We start from the raw sequence: 12338 nt of genomic DNA on the forward strand, positions 1-12338 counted from the left end.
CCGTAATAATTTCATGAGGTGTGAGTTTATGCTTCCTAACGGGTGTTGACCTCATCGACATTAGGGCCAAAGGCAACAACATTGTCCATTTTAGCCCATTTTCAGCACACAGTTTGGCTAGTTTGTTTTTCAAGATGCCATTTTGTCTTTCAACTAGCCCTGCAGACTGCGGGTGGTATGGGCAATGCAGTCTCTGTTTAATACCCAGTGATTTACAGAGTTCAGTCATTATTTGTCCAGTGAAATGAGTACCTCGGTCTGAGTTGATGCTGTGTGGAATGCCGAACCGTGGAACAATGTCTTTTAATAGGCATTTCACTACAGCAGTAGAGTCCGCCTTCCTGCAAGCCCAGGCTTCAGGCCAGTTTGAAAACATATCCACGCATACAAGAACATTTTCATATCCCTCACATTTTGGCATATGAATAAAGACTATTTGCAGAGCTTCAAAGGGTCCCCGTGGGGGGGGGGGGTGTGTTGACAATGTTGTTTGTACTGTTTTCCCTGGGTTATGTTGTTGACAGATTAGGCATTGTTCACAATATTTTCTTGCATAGGATGTGAATCCTGGAGCATACCAGTCTTTCAACACTATCTGACACATTCCCCCTTTGCTTACATGTGACAAACTATGTGACATGCGTGCTAGCCACGGGTACAAAGATGTGGGTGCAACAACGCGGCCGTCGTTGCTGACCCACAAATTATTTACATTTTTACAACCATGGGAAAGCCACAATCTGTGCTCCTTCGCATCAGCAGTCTCTTGTAAGAGGGCTACATCATTAGGAGAAGCCAGATCGTTAGCGGGTATAGAAGGGCAGAGCTTTACATGGACAGGTAAGCCAAATTTGGCGGCTTCTTTTGCTGCATGGTCAGCCGAAGCATTGCCTAGTGAAACAGGGTCCTTGAATTTGGTGTGGACTTCACATTTAACAACAGCAATAGATGAAGGTAGTTGACACGCTTCTAACAGTTCACCAATCAATTGACCATGTTTAACGGGTGTCCCCGAAGATGTGATAAATCCTCGGTTCGCCCACAATATACCAAAATCATGTACACAACCAAAAGCATATCTGGAATCTGTATAGATCGTAACAGTTTTACCTTTTGCTAGTTGACAGGCTCTCATCAGTGCATATAGTTCAGCTACTTGGGCGGAGTTGGAGGAGGGCAGGGCGGCACTTTCAACAGTTGAGAAATTATCACAAATTGCATAACCTGCATATGGTATTCCATTTTCTCTATAAGCAGAGCCGTCAGTGAAGAAAACAAGATCAGAGTTAGAGAGTGGAGTTTCAGAAAGGTCGGGACGAGGTTTAGATGAACATGAGGTGACATCCATACAATTATGGGGTTCACCATCATCTTCGGTTGGAAGTAATGTAGCAGGGTTAAGGATAGAACATCTTTTTAGTGTAATGTGTGGAGCAGTGAGAGTTAGTACGTATTTTGCTTCTCTTGTCCCTGTCACATGTCTATGTGCCTCTCTGGTAATCAGGGTGAGTGCATCGTGTGGGACCATGACTGTTAGTGGTGACCCTAAAACAATATCAGCAGATTTGTTAATAGCAAGTGCTGCTGCGGCTACGGCTTTGAGACAAGGTGGAAGCCCTCTCTCGACGGGATCCAGTTTAGAGGAAAAGTACGCCACAGGTCTGTAAGCAGAGTTATGACGTTGAGTGAGAACAGATTGGGCAAATCCACATTTTTCATGTACAAAAAGAGTGAATGGTTGGTTGTAGTCGGGAAGGCCGAGCGCAGGGGCAGATAGTAATGCCTGTTTTAACTTGTTAAAAGCATCGTCAGCTTGTTGTGACCAGGTTAAGGGCTGAGTGCAGTCTGAGGGTTTGCATATGTCTTGGAGTGGCATTGCAAGTGATGCATAATCCATTATCCATTGTCTGCAATAGCCCGTCATACCTAAAAATGTCTTCATCTGTGACATAGTTGTGGGTTTGGGCATTTCTATTATAGATTTTATTCTGGAGGGAGTAAGGACCCTTGTGGAGCCAGATAGTGTATGTCCCAAATACTGGACTTCATTCTGACACAGTTGAGCTTTCTTAAGTGAGGTTTTGTGGCCTTTGACAGCTAAAGCGTTGAGAAGGGTAACTGTGTCCATTTCGCATGCAGAGGCAGAGGGACTGGCTAAAAGTAAATCGTCAACATATTGAATCAGAGTGGAGCCTCCAGGAAATGACACGTCTTTGAGGTCATTATTTAGAGCACGAGAAAAAATTGTAGGTGACTCAGTATACCCTTGGGGTAATCTGGTGAATGTGTATTGTTGTCCATCATATGTAAATGCAAATAAATATTGGCTATCCTTATGTAGAGGGACAGAAAAGAATGCACTGCAAAGGTCCAACACAGTATAGTGGGTGGAATTGGCAGGTATTGACGACAAAACTGTAGTAGGATTTGGAACTAAAGGGAAACGTGGGAGTACCACTTCATTTATAGCTCGTAGATCCTGTACAAATCTATATTCTGGTTTACCTGGTTTTTTAACAGGAAGTATAGGCGTGTTGCATGGACTATCACACGGCACTATTATTCCCTGGCTTAACAGAGATTGAACTATAGGGCGGATGCCCTCTCTCTTTTCCTGAGAAAGAGGATACTGTGAAATCTTTGGCAAAGAGACATTCTGTTTCAGCAATATCTGTACTGGTTCAGTAGATTTGATCAAACCAATGTCATTAGAAGAAGAAGACCATACTGATGGGGGCACGCTGGACACTATTCTATCCTGTGTTTTCCTTTTTTTCCGCATCCATCAGCTGGTTCTGATCTATCAGAGCTGCTAGTACGGCGGTTGTGTTATCTTGGTTAGTCTCTGAAAAGATACCGTCTGGTGTGCAGTAAATGGTACAATTTAGTTTGCACAACAAGTCTCTCCCTAATAGATTTACAGGTGTGGTGTCTGACAGCAGAAAGGAGTGAGAAGTTGTGAAGTTTGACATGCTTTCAGTAAACGGGCCTATAGATACTGTAGTAGGCTCAGAGACAGGTAAACACATGGGAATCCCTCCAACCCCCACAGCTCTGACAGTTTCTTTAGATGATTTCAAATTTGTAGAAGTGATTGGTCTTAAAGTTGAAAGAGAAGCTCCTGTATCTACCAGAAATGATGTAGATTTTCCATTTACATCTATTGTTAAGTTAGGCTCTTCATTTGTTTTTGCTAGTTTTATCAGTGGAGCTACTGTTAAAGTTATTTCTGTTTCAATTTGGGCACTGTCCTGACAGCTCTATGGATTGTGTTGTGGGGTTTGTTGGACCTCCATGTGATCACTTGATGGAGTTACCATAGGCAGGGTAAAATTAGGTTGGGATGTTCTATAGGGGCAATCTTTTATCCAATGATCTGGTTCACCACAACAGAAGCAGTTCCTATTGTTTTTGTTTGGGAAGTGCGACGTGTGACCTTTGTTGTGGTGTGAGTGATTCATTGGTCCACATCTTTGGTTGATCCCTCTGCCGCTGCGTCCTCCTCTCGGTACTCCGCCTGTGTAGTGAGACACTTGGGCAAGCATTAGCGTTTCATACATTTTAGATTCCTTTTGTTCTGTGTTGTCCCAGTGGTGTTGAGCTATTTCCACCAGTTCAGTCATTGCTTTCCCCGCCCACCCAACTGTCAGTACTACATTAGCCTTAACCTTTGGTTGAAGGCAGCTAACAAATATATCTTGCAAGTAACCTGGAGGAAGTCCATTAATCTGATCTTGTGAAAAACCACAATTTTCTTTTGCTGTCAACATCATTGTAGCATAGAGTTCCCTGGGATTCTCATCTTTTCCTTGTTTAAGTTTTGTGAGAGGAGTATAATCCACTTTTTGTACTACTTCCTTTTGAACTGCTAAAGTGATGAAGCTGTAAAGGGTCTGAGCTTCTTCTGGTGTGATTTTGGCAACAGCTGTAGGATCAGAGGAAATTCTACATGCATCAAGTACTCTGCTTTTCAAATCAGGTAGCAAAGTTAGCTTTAACAGTTGCATTATGTCAGGCATGTGAGGTGTGTATATTGTGCATACTGATTCCCATTCATCTAGCCATTTTTGTTTATTTTTTCTGACATCCTTGGGAAAATCTCCTACTATCGCTTTTAGTTCTCTTCGGCTCCAAGGTTTGTAGATAACATCTTTTCCCATTGTGATCAGTGGAGCTAATTTTACTGATTGTGTTTTCTTTGGTTTTCTGCCTCTTTTCACAACCCACTCCTCTTCACTGTTTTGGCTATTGTCTTCAGACTTGGGATGTTGTAAAATCCAGTCATCATCAGAAGTGTCATCGTCACTTGATTCTTTAATCTGTTTTACCGGATAAAGGTTTTTGATTTGATCATTTAAATGGTTTTCCACTTTCATTTTTGTCTGTGTTGTGTTTTTAAGTTCTTCCAATTCTTTCACGGGATACATAGTTGTGGCATGATTGTTTTTGTTTATTTTAATGTTTGTGGAGGACCCGGTTAATGAGTCTAATTCCTTCTTTGTCTGCGTTGCGTTTTTACACTCTTCTAATTGAGCCATCAGCTTTTTATTCTGATCCGTAAGCGAAGCTATTTGGGATTCTGCATTACGGCGTCTGCTTTCATCCCTCCAAAATCTGAAGGAGTTGAAGTGCTTTTGTCCATTTGTTTGAGAATTTAATTTTTCCTTTAAATTTTCTAATCTAGTCCGGTCAAAGGTCCCACTTGGGGGAAATTTTAAGAGACCGTCGTCTTTAGTTATCTTAACCCATGTTTTAACAAACTTAGTGCTATTGGTACCGTAGTTATCGTACATGTATTTAGAAGGACCAGTCAACTCTTCCTCTGACTCTTTACTGAGAAAACTTCCCATTTTTCCTTCTGTAAGATCCCTCCCAGAGAAAAAAAAAACTTCAATTACACTTACTTTTACCCACAAATCACTTTCTGATTCTTCCAACCATCAGTCTACTTGAGCCTACAAATCATTCGGCTTAATGTAAGGAGAGCGAGTCGATTCTTACTGAAATGAAATATACCCCAAGTATTTGGGAGAGCTAGTCATCCCCATTTATAAAATAAAACCAGTTCTTCTACATATATGTCCGTTTTCCACAAATAACTCAGTGTTCCAACACTTTTATGGACCTCACGTCCTGCATATGCAAGTCCCACTGGACATAGTTTTGGTACTCAGACCAACCATTTCGTTCTGGCCATTTCTTTCTTTTTAATGTTACCCGAGATATTAAACCTTTTTAGAAGAGCGAGTCAATTCTAAGGCAGGAGAAGCAGAACATTCTCACAACACAATCAAATTCAAGTGTTATGAAATTGTCAGCATTCCTAAAACATCTCTACAATAACCTTCCCAATAACACAAAATAATAATAAAAAATATAACCTTCACAACCACACAGCGGACTTACCTAAATTTAAGGATAACGTCAACTTTCTCTGGCACTCCAGTTCACAGACTTTCGACAACAGCCCAGAAACAATAATTTGGGATTTTGAAAAAATGGACCCCTTACCTCTGATTTAATTTAGATAGAAGTCGCTGGTTGTGTCGTTGGTCTGGAAAAAGGAGTTCCCATCGAAAGTCTATTGTTATCCGGGTCACGGGCACCAAATTGTTGAAGAATATTACAAAGTCCAGTTCATGAGTCCGCTGTGGGATGAGAGATTTTATTCTAGCCGGCGTTCAGCAGACAGATACAGACAGTGTCTCGTTCGGTGGGCTGACATCGAATGGTTTGTAACAAGCTTTTTTATACAAGAACAAACAACAGAATTAAACAAGTCAGTGTGACAGTCAGAGGCGTGGCCTTGCGGGGGGCTGGAAGTCCGATACTCTCCTGGTGCCTGTCCCAGCAGGGAAACAAGACGCAGGGACTGGAATGACAATGCCTAGGGACATTGAATGAGACAATGCGTTGCCGCAAGGCGTCGCACCGGTAGGGGTCCTCAGCGGTGCCTGTCCCAGTAGGGATGCGAGACGCAGGGACTGGAATGACAATGTCCAGGGACATTGAATGAGACAATGCGTTGCCGGCAAGGTGTCGTACCGGCAGGGGTCCTTAGCAACTGGAATTGCATGTCAATGAGCTGAGGGGGATATGAGTTCAGGAGCCGTCCGCAGGGCGGCGTCGTCTGTCGTCCATCTGGCGCCCCGGTTGGCCAGAGGGGGCATGTATAGCCCAGGACTGTGTGCATGTTTTTGTGAGGGTAGCTCCCATTAGCTACCCACGGGAACACGGGGAGAACATGCAAACTCCACACAGAAAGATCCTTTCGCCAACCCCACCCAGGGTGTGGGCACTGAAGTCATGGGGGAACTAACACGCACTTCAGCGCCCACAGCATCCCCGGCGGGAATCGAACCCAGGACCTTCTTGCTGTGAGACGGCTGCACTACCTGCTGCGCCACCGTGCCCCCGTTTCCTGCTTTTACACACCTGATTCTAATTAATGGTCATCATCAGCATGTCATGGAGGTCTGCACAAGTCTGTTAATGACACAGTGACTTGTATCAAGATTTGTTAAAGCAGGGAAACATCTAAAACATGCAGGACACCAGCCCTCAAGGGCCAAAATTGAGGATCCCTGATCTAAAACATGCAGGATACAGGACCTCAAGGACTGGAACTGAAGAACCCTGTGATACAGCAACAAACATTAAAATGGCCTTAAACTATTAGTCGGGTGAGGGCTCTTCCTCTGGTGGGTTCATGTTACACATTTTCAGGCTCTGAGAGGTTTTTGTTCAGGTCTGCTGATGTTTGTGTCACTGTGGTATCTGGCACAATAATACACAGCAGAGTCTTCAGGCTGCATGTTCTGTCCATTCAGAGTCACCGTGTTGCTGGTAGAGTCTGCAGAAATGCTGAACTTGTTTTTAAGTGACTCTTTGTAGTCTGATGAACCCCCAACTTTTGCATATCCAATCCACTCCAGTGCTTTCCCAGCAGGTTGTCTGAGCCAGTTTGTCCAATAGCTGCTCACAGAATAAGAGACCTGACAGCTGATGGTCAAACGATGACCTGGCTGCACAGTCACAGAGGGCGGCTGAGTCAGCTGTTCACACTTCACACCTGTAAAAAAGACAAACACGATTTCTGATCAAATATCTGGTTACATTAAAAATAGTTTATCATTATAAGTCTGAAGTGACTCACATCCCACTACTGACAACAGGAACACAGCTGCAAACATGTTTATGGATGAAACAAACCTCCTGTTCACTCGACTCACACTGTGACATGTTTTTATAGCCGATGGGAGGAACCACAATTTGCATAGACTCAAACAAATGACAATAATGTTTGACACTCTCTAAAATGAAAACTGCAATGAAATGATGACAAAGCAGAGTGAAACACCGACAGGATTAATTCTTTCATCAGAATATCATAACTTTATTTAACACAACCCAAATATGTTCATGCCACTCTGTGGAATTCAATCAATCAATTAATCTTTATTTCTACAGCACTTTTACCAGATAAAATCACAAAGTGCTTTACAATAAAATGCGGAGTAAATTAAAATTAAATTAGTTAAAACACAGAGACTGAGATGGATGTAAAAATGACAAAAATAAAAGAAATGCATACACAAAAACAATTAAAATGAAAAACAAGTTGCCCCGTCAACTAAAAACTTGCTTAAATAAAAATGTATTCAGCTGTTTTATTAAAAGAGTCAACACTATTGGCCAGAAGCAGAACAGGAGGAAGAGCGTTCCACAGTCGAGCGGCAATGGATTAGAAAGCGTGATCTCCTCTAGTTTTAAAAAGTGTTATTGGGACGGATGAAAGGTTCTGATCTGAGGACTGAAGTGAAAGAGCTGAGGAATAACGGGGTAAAAGATCACAAATGTATTTGGGGTCAGGGGTCTCCAACCCTGGTCCTCGAGTGGCCCTGCTCTTAAGCACACCTGATTCTGATTAATGGTCCTCATTAGTTTATAATCAAGGTCTGCACAGCTCTGTACACACCTTGAGTCAACACTATTGGCCAGACTCAGAAGCTGTTGACAACTGTCCATTACAATCAAGTGTCCCGATGCAGGGAGACATCTAAAACACGCAGGACGGTGTGCCTCAAGGACCAGAGCTGGAAAACACTGTTTTAGAAAGTTCCTTGCACCAACCCACCAGCTTCTAATTAACACTCATTAACTTGTCATCAAGGTCCCTACAACTCTGTTGATGACGCAGCTACTTGTATCACGGTGTTGCTGAAGCAGGGTAGCATAAGACAGGGGTTCTTAACCTTTCTGACCTTGGGGCCCAATTTTTTCAGTACAGAGTGGCCCGAGGCCCGTTAAATATTAACACTGTATAGCAGCAAAGGTCCAGAACATCATAATAAATTCAATTACACATTTTTTTCTCTTAAAAATAAAATAAATAAATAAGATTTTATTTTATTTTTCAAATGCTATCTTATTTTATTTCTTTACCAGCAGTTTGAATTTCCCATTTTCTTTGTTAATTGTCTCAACACATTTTTATAATAAATTAATATAAACACATCTTAACAATTTAAAAGTTTTGCAGTTTTTCTTTCTTCCCCTTAATCTTATGCCCCCACTTTCTGTCGTTCAGTGAGAGAACTGAGCTCTAATTTCTCCTGCCAGGACTTTAAATCTGGGTTGGATGGTGTCAGGTTCTCATGCACATGAGAAGGTGCTCATTGATGAACCTGGAACGATATTTAGTTTTAATTATGTTCATTGTGGAGAAAGCTGCTTCACAGCTGAAATGTGGACCCAAACATGTTTAAGATGGTCAGCTTATTTTCTGTGACTTCAGTTCAGACTTGAGTGAAAATGTTTGATGAAAAACTTTGTGTTTTGTTTCAGTGGCGTTTTACTTTCGCACTTTGAACGCCACAGTCTCTGAACGTATGAGACACTGGTTTTGTCCCAGTGGGAAGACTGAACCAGGATGAATCTGTCCATTCTGGGTTGAACTTCCCTTTCCACCTGTTAGGCTTCTCATCTCTGTAAGAGTCAAGCTAATTACTTACTAAGTAACTTACTAAGTTTTATTTACATTAATAAGTTGTCAGGACTGCGCGTGTCGGATTTCATCCGAGCCTGATCAGCTGAGACGGCCGGGCAGAACCCGCAGCTCTCTGGCCGCTGCAGCAGAGTCACTTTCCGATGCTTTTGCGAGCCCGAACAACAGTCCAGTCCAGCAGACACATCTACATGTACAATCCTTCAGCAGTAACGACGGAGCCCACCGCCCGAGCGGCACCGACCTCCCCGGCCGCGGGGACGCGTCGGGATAAATGATCCCGCCGCGCTCGCTCGCTCTGGGCGCAGACCCAAGTAATCGATCCCTGATCCTGGCGGATCTAAACCTACTCTGTGCAAAATGAAGGATTTTCTCTATAAATACACACCATTTCTCTTACTATTACACCTAGAGCTAGCTGAGGGTCTTCTTCTCCTCATTTGGTCGGGAGTTGCTATGCAGTCCCGCGGCCCTCGCGGCCCACACGTACAAAACTGATTTCTTTTTGCGGCCCACTAGATGGCGCTCGCGGCCCAAGTGTGGGCCGCGGCCCTATGGTTAAGAATCACTGGCATAAGACATGCAGGATAGGGGCCTTCCAGGACCAGGGTTGGGAAAAACTGATTAACAGAAAAGTTTATGTTTGAATCATAGCTTGACTTGAATTTTGACACAGCAATAAAACCAATAAGTGAGTTTTAGTTTTTAATTCAGTCTAGTCTTGATTGCCATGAATCTACCTTCAGAGATATAAGTAGATACATGAGACAGAAGAGAGAGAAGCTGAACACCCATGACCTTTACTTGTTCTTAAATCTTTGAATGGTCTGATATAAATACAGCAGGTTTTTGTACAGCTGCTCAGTCAGCTTGAGTCACTGTGGGTGTCGAGCGCAGTAATAAACAGCAGAGTCTTCAGTCCTCAGACTGCTCATCTGCAGATACAGCTGCTGTCTGCCGTTGTCTCTGGAGATGGTGAACCGGCCTTGAAATGACTGAGAGTAGTATTTAGTACTGCCAGCATCATTAGTTGCAATCCACTCCAGTCCTTTTCCAGGAGCCTGTCTGACCCATCCCATCCAATAGCTGCTTAGTGAGAATCCAGAGACTGTACAAGTCAGTTTATGGGACTCTCCAGGTCTTTTAACCACTGATTCAGACTCTGTTAATGTCTGACTATCAGCACCTGTCAATGGAAAAGAAAGTAGTAATAAAATATACTTTAACAACTTTATAAATACAGATTCAACTCAGGGTCAGTTAACATTTTCACCTGTCCAGCAGATAGTTAAAAGCAGCAATCCTGTCCTGAATCCCATCGTGTCAAGTGTGTTCTCACTTTTCTCTGGTGTTCACTTTACAGTCAGATAAATAGAGACTGGAGATCTCAGTTTTGCATTGACTCCTCCTCGAAAATCAAACCGGTCCAGACTGAATCAGTGATGCTAGTATCTGATTTATGACCTCATAGATTCATGAGTTTATATAAAACCTAAGGGGAAACTAAGGAGGCAACTCTTCCCTGAGTTTATATGTAAAACCTGAATTCTGGTCTAGTTCTGTTCAGAATCTTGTTTACACCTGAAGATGTTGATGAAGAAATGTCTTGAAAACAGGGTAAAAAATATGCATTTTTTAAAGTAAAAATTCATTGCTGAAAAATTGTGATTTATCTTCCACCTTTCAAGTATCTTCACCAACTTTTTTCTACTTTTTACAGATTAAAAAAATATGATTTTTCATGTTTCAAGGATCATCAATAAAACGACCTGCTGTTTCTGACTTGTTAGTTTGAGCAGTATGTGGATAACAACTCTGTAACTTCCCTCTAGAGGTCAAAAAGGGAACTGCAATAAATGTTGCACTCGAAGTTTTGTAAAAAGTCCTAAAATAAGCAACGTTGTTAGTGGTCTCCAAATGTATTTCATCTCTTTGAGTTTTAGAGAGTTTGTTTTTTATGTGGAGCAGATACAACCTCAAATGTGTTTTCTGTGAGTTTACTTGCTCTTGAACTCATGAGCATCAGTGTTTATCTCATTTTAGTTCCTACGGCTGTGGTGGCTGGTGGTTTGTGTGGTCACCTCACACTCAGAAGGTTCTTGGTTTGGTTTCAATTACCAACAGTGCTGCAATAAGAAAAACAGTTCCTCAATATATCTCTCACTCTTATGTTGTAATCTGGAAAAACCATATTGTGTCAAATTAAAGGCGTGTCAAATGTCAGGTTGTTTGTTGTTTTTATTATTTTATCCATGAAATACACATATAATAATTGTTAAAGTGGGAATAAATAACACTTTTCAGGATATTCGCAGGAGTAGAAATTTTATACAAAAATAAAAAAACTAAAAAAGCTGTCAACAAAAACCCAAAAAAGAGGAATGGTGGGTTTTTGTCCAACTGCTGAACCAACTTCTATCTCTGTGTATCTTTAGCACAATAATAAACAGCAGAGTCTTCAGTCCTCAGACTGTTCATCTGCAGATACAGCTGCTGTCTGTTATTGTCTCTGGAGATGGTGAACCGGCCTTGAACTGACTGAGAGTAGTATTTGCTACTGCCACCACCATCAGCTGCAATCCACTCCAGTCCTTTTCCAGGAGCCTGTCTGACCCAGTTCATCCAAAAGCTGCTGAAAGTGAATCCAGAGGCTGTACAAGTCAGTTTATGGGACTCTCCAGGTCTTTTAACCACTGATTCAGACTCTGTTAATGTCTGACTATCAGCACCTGTCAATGGAAAAGAAAGTAGTCATAAAATATACTTTAACAACTTTATAAATACGGATTCAACTCAGGGTCAGTTAACATTTTCACCTGTCCAGCAAATAGTTAAAAGCAGCAATCCTGTCCTGAATCCCATCGTGTCAAGTGTGTTCTCACTTTTCTCTGGTGTTCACTTTACAGTCAGATAAATAGAGACTGGAGATCTCAGTTTTGCATTGACTCCTCCTCGAAAATCAAACCGGTCCAGACTGAATCAGTGATGCTAGTATCTGATTTATGACCTCATAGATTCATGAGTTTATATAAAACCTAAGGGGAAACTAAGGAGGCAACTCTTCCCTGAGTTTATACATAAAACCTGAATTCTGGTCTAGTTCTGTTCAGAATCTTGTTTACACCTGCATGTTGGAATACGCCTCAAGATGGTTTCAGACGAACAAGCTTTCCTTGAATATAAATAAATCAAATTATATTCTTTTTAGAAACGAAAACAATTTTTTTCCTGAGCAGGATTTAAAACTCCAAATTAATAATATTGAAATCCAACAAGTTTCATGTGTAAAATTTCTTGGTGTACTAGTGGATGAAAGATTGTCCTGGGGAAA

General features: G+C 41.8%; 1 gene segment (V, D, J or C); it reads right to left on the reverse strand.

Annotated features, from left to right (window-relative positions):
* Positions 1-6722: 6722 nt before the first annotated feature.
* Positions 6723-7193, reverse strand: LOC133456201 (Ig heavy chain V region 5A-like). The segment is given in 2 exon segments: positions 6723-7072; positions 7157-7193. Coding segments are annotated over 2 exon segments (387 nt in total).
* Between the last annotated feature and the right edge of the window lie 5145 nt (positions 7194-12338).

The sequence above is a fragment of the Cololabis saira genome, chromosome 12 (genome assembly GCF_033807715.1).
Source record: "Cololabis saira isolate AMF1-May2022 chromosome 12, fColSai1.1, whole genome shotgun sequence".
NCBI classification, from domain to species: Eukaryota; Metazoa; Chordata; class Actinopteri; order Beloniformes; family Belonidae; genus Cololabis; species Cololabis saira.